Genomic DNA, 16,448 nt, shown 5'->3' on the forward strand with positions numbered 1-16,448 from the left:
CAGAGAATTAGTGAGACAGCTGAAGGGGTGGCACTGGTTTCAGTGCAGGCTTCTGTGTCACTGCATTTTTAAAATTTATTTATTACAAATTAGTTTTATGATCCATCATCTCAAACTCTTTAATTCTTTTGTTTGCTTAACTGCTTGGTCTAAGAAAGTAGAATCCTCAGCCTCCCTAAATCCAGTAGTTCTGGCCTTTTTCCTAGATTCAATTCTCAGCTTTAATCTTTGCTAACAAAAAAAAAAAAAGATGCTTTTTAAAGTACGTACCTTGATTTATCCTTAATTCACCCTTTTAGGCAGAGAATCTCTTCTGCTAAGATAAAATCCTCTTAAGCAGAGTTTATTTTTAGGCTGGCTGAAAATAATGCTGTGAGACTGGAGCACAACTAAGTCCCAGAATTGGGATCTTGTTGATTCTATCAAGATTTATGTCCTTAATTTAGCTTGCAGGGTTACATTTATGTGTAACTCTTGTATTTCATTGATTAAAATTAATTAATTGCTTGGATTGTTAGAGGATTTTTCCCTGAATCACAGAATGACTGAGGTTGGAAAGTGCTTCTGGAGATGATCTTGTCCAGCCCCTTGCTCAAGCAGGGTCACCCACAGCAGGCTGCCCAGGACCACGTCCAGGTGGGTTTTGAGTATCTCCAAGGATGGAGGCTCCTCAACCTCTCTGGACAACCTGTGCCAGTGCTGGATCACCCTCACAGTGAAAAAGGGTTTCCTAATGCTCAGAGGGAACCTCCTGTGTTTTGGTTTGTGCCCATTGCTTCTGGTCCTTTCTTTGCTGCATAACGTTCTCCTACTGCAGAGAGGTTTGTGGGAGTGGTTATTTCTTCTCTGGTGGAGATTACTGGAGGCTGAGTTAAAGGGAAACAGCTAGTGGAGGTAGAGTGATCTTTTCTAGCTGTTAAGATGAGATGTAGATGTCACTGGCTTAGACTAATGTCTGTGGAAAAATGGAGAAAAAAGGGAGATGAATTGTATGTTGCTGACTGAAGAGTCAAATCAGGAACTTGCCGTTCTTGTTGAAGCTGCGCAATATTCCAAAGAGTAGAAAAAACCCTGAAGTGACTGAACTTAAAGGGCTCAGAAAGCATTGTGATTTTACTGTGTAAAATGCTATATTAACACTTGACTGTAAATCAGTTCTTACCATCCATGTGAGCTGTTCCATCAGCAGTTGAAGGGTTGTCTCACCCTTGCCTCATTCTTGCCTATTCCTTTGTGCCAATATCTGTTCCTTTTTTGGGGCTGGCTTAAATCCTAACAAGAGCAGAAAGAGAAGGAGGCACAGGAAGGAAGGGAGAGCAGTTTCACAAAGGCTTCTTGCATTAAGTGACGAGTCCTATGTAGGAAACTGGAGTTACCTAAAGGAAACCAAGTTTTTAAATGGTGTTTTCTGCACACAGTCCTTTCTGTGAAGTGCGGCTGCAGAGTTGTAGTAGAGGTTGCAGAAAATTCTAAGTAATTTGGTTTTCATGTGTGACCTTGAGAACATAACGGTTTTATTTCCTTGCTGTGGAGCAAAACAGGGAGGGGATAAGGCTACCAAAATGCAGGAGGATGGAGAGGCAGAGGAAGCAAACAGTCTGGGTCAGACAATCCGCTGATTGTGTTGACCTTCTGACTGGTAATTACATCTTGAAGAGTGAGTAGGAATGAGCATTTGCTGTATGTAAACAATTGCATTAGATGTCAGCTGCTTCATCTTCCCTTGTAATCTCAGTGATCTTCTAATACAGTCTCAAACGGTTCCTGGAGGCCTTTAAAATAAAACAGGCATCTTCATCAGGGCTTACATTAGCTGTTTAATCACAAGGCATGTGTCTATCTCTAGTGTGTCATCTTAAAGAATGCAGACTGGAGGAAGAGATAATTCATCTCTATTTTCTCTTTCCTCAGCAGTATGAATATATGATGTTCAGATGCTGTAGATAGAGAGATACTGAAGGCCGCATCTTCATGGACAAGCATTGGCAGATGAGTGATTTAAATGCATTGGCTACTGATCAGAGTTTGGAAGAGGTGCTTCTCATTGTGTGGTACTGCACACTAGGTGTATGGCTCCTTGAAAGCCTGCTGTGAAATATAGCTCAACCCTTCCATAGAACTGTTTGTGTGATTTTCTCAATGCTTTAATAATCCCTCTGCGTCTCCGGGCTGTGTTCTTCATTAGGGCTTGGGCAACAGTTAATGACACAAATTCTGAGTCATAGGCAGACTTGCCAATTTGCATTAATGGCTTGAAGAATCATTGAGAGCTACTCATTTTCTCAAATTAGCCAGTAAATCAGTGAATGGAGTAGCAAGAATGGAGTATGAAATATACTCTATTTGTTTGGCGTTAATTTCTCATTATAACTTTATATTCTAGCAGTAAACATCTTATATACATTAGTAAAGAGAATGAAATTTGAGTACTCCCTGCTTGCTACAAATACTCTGATGAAATCATTTGAAAATGGATGTTCTATATCATTGCAAAATTAATGTCTGCTTTTCAGATGATGCACAAAATCTAAACATCCAGCCGTAATATGATTACACAGCCATGGTTCAGAAAAAGCAAAGTGCATTTCTTCTTTTCCAGGTCATGTTTACATGCCAGAGTCAGTATTTTTACTTTACTTCTAGATTGTGTTTGCACAGTATGGGATCATAAGCTGAAGGAAAATTTCTTGAAATAAAGATTCCCCCCACTCTGGCCCAATAAAAGCTTTATGTCCTAGTCCATGTGCTAAAACAAGGAGGGTAGAGGTCAGTCTCCTTTGCAATACATCCATGGAGAATAATTAACCAGGATGTCATGGATTCAGTAGATGCTTTGGGGTAGTGAAACAGAAATCTAGGGAAAATGTTTTCTTCACCTTGCAGAGATCTGGCATCTTGACCTTTGAAAGTATCTCTAGAAGCAGAACAGAGAACCCAAGTAGGAGTGGCTGAGAGAACTGGGATTGCTTAGCTCGGAGAAGAGGAGACTGAGGGGGAGACCTCATTGCTCTTTGCAGGTCCCTAAAAAGAGGTTGTAGTGAGGTGGGTGCTGGTCTCTTCTCCCAAGTAACAAGTGATGGGATTGGAGGAAATGGCTTCAAGTTGTGCCGGGGAGGTTTAGGTTGAATATTGGAAAACATTTCTTTACTGAGAGAGTGGTGAAGTCCTGGCAGAGGCTGCCCAGGGCAGTGGTGGAGTCCCCATCCTTTGAGGGATTCGAAAAGCGTGTGAGCATGGCACTTTGGGGCACAGTTTAGCAGGCACTAGGGTTTGGTTGATGGTTGGACTGGATAAGCTAAGAGGGCTTTTCCAACCTTAATGATCCTATGATTCAAAGTATTGACATATAGCTCCTTGAAAATAAGGCTGAGAAACTGGAAAGGGGATTTTAGATTGACAAAAGTAGACAAAGGGAAGGTTGTGCTTTTTTTGGTAGGCATTTCCATTTAATTGCAGGACTGGCTGAGAGAAGAAGAATCTTGCTGTGAAGGATACAGGCAGAAACATCACAGAAACTAAGCAGGATGGGAGGAGGCGTGGAAGCCCAGGGTGCCAGGGAACAAAGGAGAAGCAAGAGCTCGAGCAGGGCTATCTGGTCATCCCACTGCAAAGAAGAATCATAGAATAGGAGCTTTCCGGCCGAGCGTTGAGGTCTGGAATACTGCAGTCAGAAGTTCTGAAACTGGCTCTTTGCTGAGAAAGCAGACTTCACCCTTCCAGTAGAAAAAAAATCAGGGAAAGAAATCCAGAGGAAGCTTTTTGGATGTGTCTGGTATGGGTAGTTCCGCATACAGACCTTGGCATGCTGCTGTGATTTTCAAAACAAGCCAGATTTTGAGAAAATACATACAGGAGTTTTAAACTGTAAATAAAACTTGGAGCAAAAAAAGGCTACGATCTTGTGCACAAGAATTTCCTTACTCTGCTGCTGTAGTGCCAGGTGTGATTATAGCACGTGAGGAGAATGTTCCTGGTATTGTGGGCACGCTTCTGTCTGGAAAAACATTTAGTTCTTCTTGGTGCTAAATGGTCATGAAGTCACATATGTATTGTTTATGGTCTCCTAATCCAGGATTTAGCATTCTGATCCTATTCCAGGACCAGGGACTCCAGTTGATTAAAAAAATAAAGATTCTTCAAAGCTTTTAAGCAATTTGATTTACTTCAGCTTGAAAATTCTCTTATTCCCCAAATTCATAGGACTTGATGCGATCCTTTTATTCATCCATGTACTGTCCAGTGCTAGAAGGCTTTTACAAATGGCACGTATTGCCATTTAAAAACTGCTAAATTAGACTGAAATATTAAAATACCAATGAGGTGGGTGGAAAATTACTATTACTTACTCAGAGGTTGCCATTTTATGTCTTTCTGGAGTGAGAATGAAAGGGAAACAGTGTGCCAGCTCGGTTACCTGCAGTTTTCTCTGCTATTCTGCACTAGTGCCATTGAGGAGGAACCTATCTGTTATTAATTCCCACTGCCAGCTCAGTCCCTGGGCCTGGCAATCCCCTCTGCACCTTCCTAATTACAGCATTCCTTCATTTTATGCCATGATGAGATCCATGAGGATTGTGTGGAGCAGCCAGGAGACCAGCGCATGCCACAATCCGCTGGCCTCCAGCTCCGGGGTGGATATGGAAGAGACTGGCTCGTTTGCTTAGTTACAGCTTCCAGTTTGCTGCCTGGTTTGAGCAGTGATTTGGGAAGAGTGAAGCTGCCCGACAAAAGGCAATGCACGTGGTTAAGAGACATGTCTTGTTGTCCAACCTGACTTTGCTCTGCTGCAGCAGCCTTATCAAACTGTCACTTTTCTATTTGTTTTAGTCGTCCTGGACATGCAGAGGACACCTTTGCCCTCCTCTTTAAAGACTCTTATCTTGTTTTCCTTCAGGTTTCCCTTTCCAGACAGAACACCACCAATTACTAGTCTTTTCTCAAAGAAAATTAGCTCCCCCAGGGAGATAGGTAATATTTTTATGGCAGCACAGTGATTGCCTCTGTTAGAGAAGACTGAGCTTGTTGACCAGAGCACTGCGACCTTCAGATCCTTTTCTAGAGAATTCTTCTCTACCTTGTCATTCCCTGTTTGTGTAGTTTGTTTTTCCTTCAGTAATGGAGAAACTCGTCTTTGTCCTTACTGAAGTGCATTTCCAGCTCTTTTCACCAGGGTAACAGGAACTTTTCAGTTCATGATCCTGTTGTGTGGGGTGCTTGTTGACTATCTTGTTCATGCTGTTCTAACTGTGATAAGACCTCACCTGGAGCCCTGCAATCAGTTCTAGAGTCCTCGGCACAGGAAGGGCATGGATCTGTTAAAGCAAGTCCAGAGGAGGCCACCAAGATAATCAGTGGGCTGGAGCACCTCCCCGATGAGGACAGGCCGAGAGAGTTGGGGTTGTTCAGGCTGGGGAAGAGAAGGCTCTGGGGAGACCTTAGAGCAGCTTCCAGTGCTGAAAGGGGCTCCAGGAAAGCTGGGGAGGGGCTCTGGATCAGGGAGTGCGCGGATAGGATGAGAGAGAAGGGTTTGAAGCTGAAAGAGGGGAGATGGAGATGGGAGATGAGGAAGAAATGTTTTGCTGTGAGGGTGGAGAGGCCCCGGCCCAGGTTTCCCAGAGCAGTGGTGGCTGCCCCATCCCTGGAGGAGTTCAAGGCCAGGTTGGATGGGGCTTGGAGCCCCTGATCCAGTGGGAGGTGTCCCTGCCCATGGCAGGGGGTTGGAACTGGATTATCTTTAAGGTCCCTTCCAACCCATCCCATTCCAGGATTCAATGATTCTATTCCACCCTCCAAGTGGATGGATTCCATTCTTACCTGAGAATGTTGGACAATACCTGCTGAAAACAGACCCCTGCTCAAAGCTTGCATCCTGTTGTTCTGTGAGTGCCATTGTTTAGTTATCCATTTCAAAATTGTTGGTGGAAGTGCCAGCATATTATGCAAAGCAGTATTAAAAGCCACGCTACGACGTATATGATGCAAATCATACGACGTACACAACATAAGTGTCATTTGTTGCCTGAGCATCTTCTGTGTCTGTAAATGCAGAGGGGGGGTTGTGAGGCCATCAGTTCTACAATCAGCTTTATTATCTGTTGACTCAAAACCAAGATTTCATTTCATTAGGGAATTACTGGAATGTTTCTACAGTGAGTTTGCTAGAAAGAATAATATCGGCTTCTCTGAAACAAGGTATTTGGTCTCACAGTATTTGCATTAATTCTGACCACTTGTGTAAGTGCGCAAGGTTGTCATTCGTTGTGACAACATGCAAGATAAAAAACCCACAAATGTGGCATGTTTGAAGTCTGGTTTATGGTTTGTGTTCTGGCTAAAGGTGCCATCCCCAGACAGAAGAATTTTTGCAGGAGTGTGGGTAACGATGGCCTCTTAGGTTACATGGTAATCTATGGAATATTGGAGAATTTTCTAAGGCCTTTTAATCAATCTTTAAAAACACTTAGAAGAAAATTATTCATCAGGCAGGCAGCTCACTTCTGTGCCTTTTTTTCAGAAAGATTTTGTAGCTAATTAATAAAAATTGATGGCATTAAGGTATTTTAATGGGAGGAAAGGACTTGCGCTTCTAACGAATTTGTCTGTAGTTTGATTAACTTAGCGGAGTATTTTTAAATGACTGTGTTTAAATGACTGTGTTACCCAGAACAGATTCTTTTGAGGACTTGAGGATGTTTTAATGAGCGTTGATGATCAAATGATAGATGATCTTACTGTACGATCAGAAATGCCGTTGTTACTTTGCAAGGTTGAGTTCCTTTATGTTTGGTGATTTGCAATGTTTTATGCATTACCAAATTCTATGCGGTATGTTGAGCCTTTGTCATCTCTGCTCAGCCTGTCACGAGGCATGGACTGTGCGGTCTCCAGGGGATGAGGGCTGTGGTTAAGTTAATGTAATAAATGGAGGAAACGCTTGCTGCCCTGTCAGCTTTCATAAAACTTTACAGACAGCTTTACAGTCCCTGGGTGTTATCAGCAAGGAATAGCTGTATTAATAATTAGTGTGGCCATTGCTTCCCTAAGATCTGTGTCAAAAGAAAGAGTGTGGAAACATGTAGAGGTTTGTGGGTTTAAATGACGTTAAACATTACCCTATTAAGCAAAAAAATACAAAGTTTTTCTATTTACATACTCAAAACATCTCAGTTAAAAATCACAAATGCATTTTTAGCCATGTTTATATATTTGGGGTTCATTATTGTTGACTTATTCCATGTTCTCATTACAATTTTTTATTTTGTGCCCTTCCTAGAATGGCTTTACTCCTTTATATATGGCAGCTCAAGAGAACCACATCGAAGTGGTGAAATATCTCCTGGAGAATGGAGCCAACCAAAGCACGGCTACTGAGGTGAGCCCTGTTGTTCTTTTCTTACACAAACACACTCCTATTTTCCTCTGCCTTTATATTCAGGTTCCTTAAAATCAGAATATCTTTTAAAGAGTGTTTTTGAGAACTTCCACACTTTAATTTTGTTGTTGAGTTGTATTTCTGGATCTTAACCTTTTTTCCTACATGCACAGAAGACATGGTGAACTGTTCAGTTCTGGAAGTGGTGAGAAATGAAGAGATGAAACCCAGCCTCATTTATTTCATGGCAAAATTCCCACTGGCTTCAGTGACTCCAGGATATTTTCACCTTCAGTTTGTGCCCATGTCTCCTATCAGCTTCCTGGAGAGTTTTCTGAAGAGTGAATGAGGCTTCGAAGCGAGGTCCCTAGGGATGTAGAAAGTACAGGAGGCCAAAGTGGCATCGTCAGGGGAATAGAGTGAGCAGCAGATCGATCACAGACTAAGTGGAGAGGTACAGCATTTCATTTGAGCAGATTTAGGTCCCTGACGAAGCCCTTGAAACTTTGAGCATCTGAGAATGCTGTCACCTGAGCAACAGGGCTATCTTTGTGCTGCTTTTTCATTTGTACAGTAAGATCTGGGGAAAAATAGGTGAATAGAATTGTCACTGCATGGGTCTCCCACTTTTGACTGTATAAGGGGTCTTCTGGGGAAGTTTGAGGGCTTGCTCCAGCTTCTTCCTCAGACAAATGAAAAGTGTGTGAACATAATATGGATATTAAAATCAAAACTAAGAGGACTGTGCCCAGAGGAGTGTCTGCATGTAGGGTAAAATGGTATAAAACCAATTAGTATCAGTCATTAGTTGTTGACAAGCTTCCTTTTAGGTTGAGTCTTGACATTTTAGATGAGTTCAGAGTATTTTCTGCAGAGAGAGAAAGCGTGAGAAGCAGGCAAGCACATGCACAGAAGTGATGAGTGCGGTGGGCTCCTGTGGTGCTGGGCTCATAGAGCCCTGCAGAGGGAAAGGGACCTCAGGAGGTCACTGACTCCAGCCTCCTGCTCCTGTTCCCCTAAGGGAGAAGTGATGGCAGCAGCACTTTCTGGGCCATCTGTGTTACTCTGATCGCGAAGCTGGTCTGGGGCTTCGTGTAACCTGGAAAATGTCTAAACTGGAAGTCAAATGACTAACAAGAGTCACATCAATGAGCTCAGCAAGCAAGGTGCTGTTTTCTCCTTGGACACTTTATTTCTACTGCTGGTATAGATAGGCAGAAGGGTGCTATTAATTGCAAGGTTCTGGATTTAATTGTAGTGCTGTAAGCCTGCAGGGCACGTGCCAAAGTAGGAGGGAAACGAGACTCCATCTCAAGAGGGACTGAATCATCCAAACTTCCTTCTGCAAATGAGGCATTTAAGGGAAATGGGGGAAGCTCCTAGGTCAGGAGCACTGTGCTCATTCTGTTCCCTCCTCTTGTTCTCTTTCTGCTACATGTTCTTTTATTCCAAGCCAAGGGTGGAGCAAACACACTCTATGCTACAGGCTCTGTATTGGCTTTGTGTTTTTCTGTGGATCTGGATGTGCCATGTGAAGCAGTAATCAGAAAGTTCTTCTGTCAGAGCTTTTGCTTTTCTCCAGTCTGTACAGAAACTTTCCCGTTCCGGATTGCCTTCTCAAATGGAAGAATTTTAAATGACGGTGCATTTATGTTCATTCCGCTTTCCTTTAAACCAAACTGCTAGAGTTAACAGCTGCTTCACTGTCCCTTCTTTCAGTGGGTACTGTACCATTTGATGACAGCTCCTAAAATAATCCCCTTGTGGCCTTCATGTGTGGCGATCATGTTACATGTTGGCTTTTTGAGATATGAAGTCCTGTGTGATTGCCAAGCAACGTGGCAGAAACACACTCCTTGTCAAGGAGCCGAGTGGAACTGTGGCTCTCTAAGAGCCCAGCCCAGCTACAGCCCCTAGTCACCTGCTTGCAGCCTTTCTCCCAGTAACTCTTACTGGCTATGGACATTCCAATGCGCCCCTCACTCTGAACCCAAGTCCAGTTCTGTCTTCTGCCATCAGAAAGGGCAGTTCTCACCTTTGTAGCTTGGAAGGTAAGGGCTGTCTGCCTGCTTATTGCTTAACTCGGTAGGTTGCGGTTTCAGGTCTTGCTGAGGTGATGGTGTCAGTGATTCAAGTGTTACTGAACCATTGCCCAGAGTGGTTCAGACGTGCCCAGAGTTAACGTTGTGAACAGATTGAAGACACGGCATATTGAATAAGGTGGGATGGCAGCCTGGACTGAGGATGCCACTAAAACACAGAGAAGGACCTCCTGTTTGCTGTCAAAATTGGCTGTTCTCCTGTCGGGAGGCAGAGGAATAAAATGCCTTCTCCAAGCTCCACTCAGCTGTGACTTCCAGAAGCAATAGGAGAGGAAATTCAGTAAGAATTGTGTCCTTTTAGAGAATGATGGAAGATAAAGTGGTGCAAATCAAACACATGATCTTGTTTTTGAAGCTTTGAACCTTGCACTGCCTTTGGATATATTTCCTTTCCTCTAACGCTTGTATACATGTAAATACAAAATGAGAGTAAGGATGAGCTCGGTTTCGCAGGGCCTCTAATCCAGGATTTGTTCTCATGTTCCCAGAGGCGAAAGGCAAATGCATTAAGCCGTTTCAACACCTAACGTAGCCCCAATCTCAGAATTATCTTTACAGTTCAGCTGTTTCGTCAGCTGTTCACCCTTTTTTAATTCACTGCACAGAATTTAATCTCTATTGCAGAAAGAAACCGTAGTAGTATCGCTGTTACAACGCACTTACCCCCAGTTCTGTGCAAAAGGGAGTGAATGTTATTAGATTACTAAGGGGAAAAATTGCTTTGGCAATTCTTCAAATGTTTCTTTCAGCCTCTGTGAGCTCTCATTCCTTCCTAACTTGTCAATTACTTCATCATCTTTCCATATTCCTATTCCAAACCAGTTCTGCTGTGTCCCTATGCCTTTTACAATGAATCTAAATCAGGTTTCTCACCTTCTGTCTATAATCAACTCTGTAGTTGTTCCTTCCAACCTTGACATAAAAGGCCTTAAAAGAAGGGAGATTGAGATGGGAGATTAGGAAGAAATTGTTTTCGGGGGGGGGGGTGGAGCCCAGGTTGCCCAGAGAAGCCATGGCTGCCCCATCCCTGGAGGTGTTCAAGGACAGGTTGGATGGGACTTGGAGCCCCTGATCCAGTGGGAGGTGTCCCTGCCCATGGCAGGGGGTGGCACTGGATGGAGTATGATATCCCTTCCAATCCAACCCATTCTATGATTCCATGACCTTGTTTTATGCCCTTCTCTTTTTTCATTGTTATTCACCATGCCTCCAGCCACAGACTCAGTTCGAGAGCTGCTCTGATCCTTGTGGTTCTGCTGCCTGCCAATCTGGCACGTGGTTACAGCACGTGTGCTTGGGCAGCGTGCAAGGCTTCAGCTTTATCATCAGAATAGAAGATCTTGGAGCAGGCAGTGCTTCAGCTGAGATAGCAAGCTGTGATCACGTGAAGCATTTTAAAGCATTAGCAATCTAGATGGGTGTAGGGGAGCAAAGCAATTGAAAATACTTACAAAACAAGCTAGAACTGTTAATGAAAAGCAGAGTGATTTTCTGACTTTGTTCTTCTGGAAAGAACAACTAATCCCATGTTTTCCTGGAATAAAGTCCAAAACATGATCTGGCTTTTTTGAGCCGTATTCCATGCGTAAGGTAGAATGGGAAACGACAGCAAATGCATCCAAAGATACACTTTCATTTTGCAGGCACGTGAGATATTCAGAAACAGATTCTCAGTATATTTTTCACATCTACTTTCTTCAGCGCTCACTATCCTGTCCCAATTATTACCAAAGATTTGCTTTGCAGCCCGTGTTAAGGTGAGAAATAATTAAGAGATAGTGTAGAATGATCTTTTGCTTGTACTTATCTTAAAGACTGCTTTGAAGTGGAAAAAGTGTGCTTCTGACATGTTTGAAGTCATATCTAGGTGAAAATGTGATACCTCTGTTGTCGTCTCACTGGAGATGGTGGAGCAGAGGTAGAAAACAGCTGGTAATGTGCTTTATCAAATGTCCGTGTGTGAACAGCATGGTACATCCTGAGCACGTCTTGCTTTTTTCTCTACCAGGACGGCTTCACTCCTCTAGCTGTTGCGCTGCAACAAGGACACAACCAGGCAGTGGCCATCCTCCTGGAAAATGACACCAAGGGCAAAGTGAGGTTGCCAGCTCTGCACATCGCCGCTAGGAAAGACGACACCAAGTCGGCGGCGCTCCTGCTGCAGAACGACCACAATGCCGATGTGCAGTCCAAGGTAACCTGGCGCGGCCGCAGAGGTAACAGGTGGTCACCTGCTGACAGGCAGCAAACTTTACTGCCTTCATCTTAATGGTTAATTTCTTCTGTGGGGAAAGACAAGTGGCTTGACCAGTATCACCAGTAATATACCTACCTCTGCAGAGTTTAGCTACGTGGTAATTACGAGCTATGCATTTTTTTGCTTTTTAGCTATAGCTGCCATTTCTTTGGTAACCAGCTTCCATTATTTGTAAACCAGCAGAGACTGGAATGGAAGCAGAATCACTGCTTCTCTATTAAACAGGATACTGGTTTATTGCCCATGGGAAAATAAGTTGTATTTAAAGTTAATGCATGCTTGAGTGGCTTTTTCCCATAATTAACAGCGTAACTCATTTCAAAAAGCAACATAGTTCTTCGTTTTGCGGCCAGTCTTTAATATTTTTCCTCTTTTTCCCAACCCATGCTGCATCAGATGATGGTGAATAGGACGACTGAGGTACCGAGATCAACAATTTTTTCATTACTCTTTCTGTTACCTATAATTATTTTCTCTGCTCTGTGCCAATATTTCGTGATTATTTCACACTAAAAGTGAAAATTTCACTCTTTTTTTTAATACATAGAAATCTGTGACTCAGCCAACCTATTTTTATTCATTCTTTGTCTTAGAATTTCTTTTTATTGGTGTCACTACTGAAGTAAACTTTTGAGAATTCACATGAGTTCAAAGAAGTCTGAAGCAAGTAATGGAGCTGAGAGGATAAAGATGCTTTTCTAGCTCAGTTTCGTTAATTATGAGATGCACTTGCTTGGCATAACTAAACTAAGGTGTCTGGCCTGGCCAGAATAATGATAAAATTCGTTTTCCTTCTTTTACAATCAGAAATATAATCAAACCCTCCATGATAAAACCTTGTTCAGACCACCTGCGTATTCTACCCATTGTTCTCATTATGATCTTTTCAATAAGATTTGGAAAAGTTGTTACGTGAACGCCTGCTTTTAAATAATGGAGTTTCTCCGTTAGAGCAGGGAATGAATTTTGAATGCACGCACTCACGCGAAAGTGATTCACGTGTTGCCATGAGGGAGCTGACGATGGGAATTGAAAGGGCGACAGCTTCTTGCTGGCATCTGCCCGTGGGCACGTTCTCCACTGTGGCAAACGTCAAGGGGGTTCCTCCCGTCCGCTGCGTTGCTTCTCCCTGCCTCGCGCTGGTCACCAGGCAAAGATGTGTCCACCAGAAAGAAGTTATTAGTGCAGTAGGTGTAACGCAGGATCATGTTTGTGTGCCCCATGTCCTCAGCAGACTTTTCTCTGGCAGTTTACGACAGCAAGAAGACTTAAAATGAATTTAAAGACATTAAATTAATTTAATGAGTATTTTACTGTGCTTAGACTGGGATCACCAGCGGGCTGACAGGGAAGTAAATGGAGGCAGGGTGAAATAGTGTCTGATTGCTGTGTCTTTTGGGAACAGAGTTGATTTCAGAGTGTAACATCTGTCTGCATTTCTTTGTTCCATGCATAGTTTACAATGATGATTTGTGTGCTGTAAGAAAGGAAACACAATTGAAAATACAGCGTAGTCTAGAAGCCAAAAGCATTTATTTCTTTCCATAACTGGCTTTAAAATCTGATCAGATCAGTGTGGACCTCTTCAGAGAAACCTCCAAAGCAAGGTCCTTTCTGCTTGAATTACTTATGAGACTGAAAGCTTGTGCTGTGTCCCAGTTTCTGAAAAATTTATCTTTGTAATGTTCTTGTCAAGCAATTCTATATCTTGTGTCTGGAGCAGGTTTCACCTTCTAGTGTTCAAGAGGCAATAAGCGAATTGTGCTTTCTCTGATGTATAGATGGCAGAGTTTCTTCAGATCCTTTGAGATCCAAACTGTATGGAAATATAAATAGTTACAATATATAATTAATATACCGTGCCACAAAGTAGCTTCTCATGTACACCAGATTCTTGGATTACATGTTGAATAACCAGTGCTTTTTCAAAAGAAAGGAAAGAAATATGTTGTCAATGTTTCTAGTTCTAAGAGCAGTAAAGTAAGAGTCCAACAACTTTTGTGATCATTTATCCAAAACCAGTAAACAGATGCAGCCCAAAAGACCCATGTTGCTTCCGAATTGTAATAAGGAAACGTCCTTTATTTCCTTTAGAAATGGTTAATATATTAATAAATTTTTAGTGGTGAAAACTACTCTTCTTATTGGCCACTGGTTGAGAGCACGAAACTGGAGAATGAGAGAATGAAGAACTTTTGATAACCTCTCATATGAAAACCACACGCTCTGCCTGAAGGACTGAGCTATAATATAGGTGAACCGAGTAGAATCCACACAAGGCATTTGTTTGCCAGCAGCTCTTAAAATCAAGGTCTAGTTAAGTTGATTGTCTTGTATCAAATGTTTTCTATAACGAGGGCTGTGTTTCCCTTTGTAGAGTGGCTTTACACCTCTGCACATAGCCGCGCACTATGGAAACGTCAACGTGGCCACACTGCTGCTGAACCGAGGAGCTGCTGTCGACTTCACAGCAAGGGTACGGAGGGATTTCATTCTCTACTGCACTGTAACAGCCTGCAAAAGCAGGAGTGCTTCTTCATGTAGTTCTTAGTCAAGAGTAAGTGAGGAGCAACATAGTGCTGAAATTCTGTTTGTTTGAAGATTCTTTCTTTGCAGTAATTTTAAAGGTTGTCTCCCTACAATGCACCAGAGTCCTTGCGAGTTGAGCAGTGACCAGTATTCCTAGCTGAAGGAAGCAGGCTCCTTTGAGTAGCTGCAAAAAGCTGATATTCTCATGGCATGTCAGTTCAGCTTCTCTGTCAGTTAGAGAGGCTCCAGAAATCTATGTAGAGTTTATTGGCTTTTTCAGCGTTCACTGTTCTACTTTAATTTGATTTTTTCACATATTTTTTAAAAGCACAGCAAGGTATATTGCTGTGATAGAAATGCAATAAAAGTACTAATTAATCACGACTCCTCTTTTATGGCAAACAACTGAAGAGCTACCTGTTACATAGTCTCTTTGCTGTTGTATGTTATCCTGTTCGGAGCACGGCATCTGCTGCCATGAAAGCCTCTGGTAATCTGCACCTCAACAAAGCCACTGGATCACAGGTTTCAGTTTCCTGTTTAGTTTTGACACACGCTTTAGGGTTCTGCCATTCAGACTGACTCCTTCCCGTTGCCGGTCTGATATAGCTGCTGATTAGCTCTTTTCTCACCCAAAGTGTCTGCAAAGACTTTGAGCCCAAACAGGACCTATTCCTTTACACTGAGAAGGTTCCTTTGTGAGGGACTCGCACATTTGTGTACTCTGTGTGTGTTGCAAAGATTTAAATCCATCACTGTTCTGTGCATATTGACTCAGTGGGACTTTGATATATGTTTGCTTATTTGTCTGACTCTGGGACTGCGATGTTTGCTGCTTTGGCAGATGCGCTGCTTCATTTATTAACTCCCCCAGACAATGAACGAAGGTTCTTGCTTAGAAAGGAATTACTAACTCTAGCTTTTATGGTGTGTGCCCGGCTCTGATATTCAAGTACATTTTTGTTTATTCTCTATAATGTGATGGTCTCATTTTTTGTGATCCCAAACCAAATTCACCACCATTGTAGCCCTTCAAATCCGTCCTGCTCATTGTTTGTTCTTTTCATGGTGTAGAATGGAATCACCCCACTGCATGTGGCTTCCAAAAGGGGGAACACAAACATGGTGAAGCTCTTGTTGGATCGCGGAGGGCAGATCGATGCCAAAACCAGGGTGAGTCTTTCTATTCCCTGAATATAGTGTTGTCCCTTCTTGGGAAAAGATGAGGATTTTGTGTTTTGTTTTAGTTTCTGTTTTTAAGCCAGAGACTGGGAACACCAAGATCTGTAACTAGGAATTCAGCTTCAGTGATTGTGTCTTGTTCTCTGTTCTTAAAATGAGACATTTGATGAAAAAAGAGTTCAGATTTCAGGTTATTTGTTTTATTTAGACTGTTCTCCGTGCTGTCAGACCGAAGAATGGCAGGGATTGGTGATGGCAGGAGACAGAAGTACCACTTCCTTTATCTGCTTTATAATCTACCTACATCATAAAAGAAAATGATCTTTTTGAGGAAATAAGCCTGTTAGTTGGTCTGGCTCCATGTGACACAAGAACACACGTGCTACCTGGCACTGGGAAGCGGAGGGTCTGGCCTCAGTGAAGCCTTTCAACCCCGTGACTCCTAAATGTCTGTGCCACTCACTGTATGCCCCATGAAGACTGCTGCAGTGGGCTGGTGGTCGCTTCTAATAGGAGTCAGGGTTGGGGACAAGTCACTTGCTCTGTGCCAGGAGCAATCCCCTCTTCCCCAGCCTGCCCACAGAGAACTGGGTGACTCTCCCTGGCTTCCTCCTCCCAGCTGGCCTGTTGCAATGCCTCGCCAGTGCTCTTAATTTACCGGTGATTTTGCAGTACAAAATCGGTACAAAAGAAAAGCCCATTATTTATGTGGGCAGAGTTACTTATTTCAAACGGGAGTCACCTAGGAATATGCAGTAATTTACGCGAACTGAACTGCACAGGACTTGGCTCTTAAAAGCTGCTGGTTTGTAAGCACTTATCTGCAAAATTATGTCTCCAGGTAATAGAGGGTGTTTTGGTACACAGAGTTTAGAGATGGATGTAAGAGGTTTTGTTTAATAAGGTAGAAAGGGAGAGGAAGGTGAGGATATTGCGGTCAAGTACCCCGTGGTCGATTCAACCTCTGCAGTTATTTTGCTATTAATTACATCAACCATTTGTTGCT

The 16,448-nt window shown here is 42.7% G+C and overlaps 1 protein-coding gene across 9 annotated transcripts in view; it reads left to right on the forward strand.

The window, feature by feature from the left end:
• ANK2 (ankyrin 2) overlaps positions 1–16,448 on the forward strand; it is a 165,652-nt gene that overhangs the window by 51,385 nt on the left and 97,819 nt on the right. For 6 of the 9 annotated variants that reach the window (XM_069855102.1, XM_069855111.1, XM_069855106.1 and 3 more), the window contains exons 5-9: positions 7,274–7,372; positions 11,483–11,668; positions 12,128–12,151; positions 14,109–14,207; positions 15,335–15,433. In XM_069855102.1, the coding sequence (XP_069711203.1) occupies positions 7,274–7,372; positions 11,483–11,668; positions 12,128–12,151; positions 14,109–14,207; positions 15,335–15,433 (507 nt within the window). The remainder of the gene's footprint in view (positions 1–7,273; positions 7,373–11,482; positions 11,669–12,127; positions 12,152–14,108; positions 14,208–15,334; positions 15,434–16,448) is intronic. The other 3 variants (XM_069855109.1, XM_069855110.1, XM_069855108.1) reach the window with 1 other exon arrangement.

The sequence above is a fragment of the Phaenicophaeus curvirostris genome, chromosome 4 (assembly GCF_032191515.1).
Source record: "Phaenicophaeus curvirostris isolate KB17595 chromosome 4, BPBGC_Pcur_1.0, whole genome shotgun sequence".
In the NCBI taxonomy this organism is placed as follows: domain Eukaryota; kingdom Metazoa; phylum Chordata; class Aves; order Cuculiformes; family Cuculidae; genus Phaenicophaeus; species Phaenicophaeus curvirostris.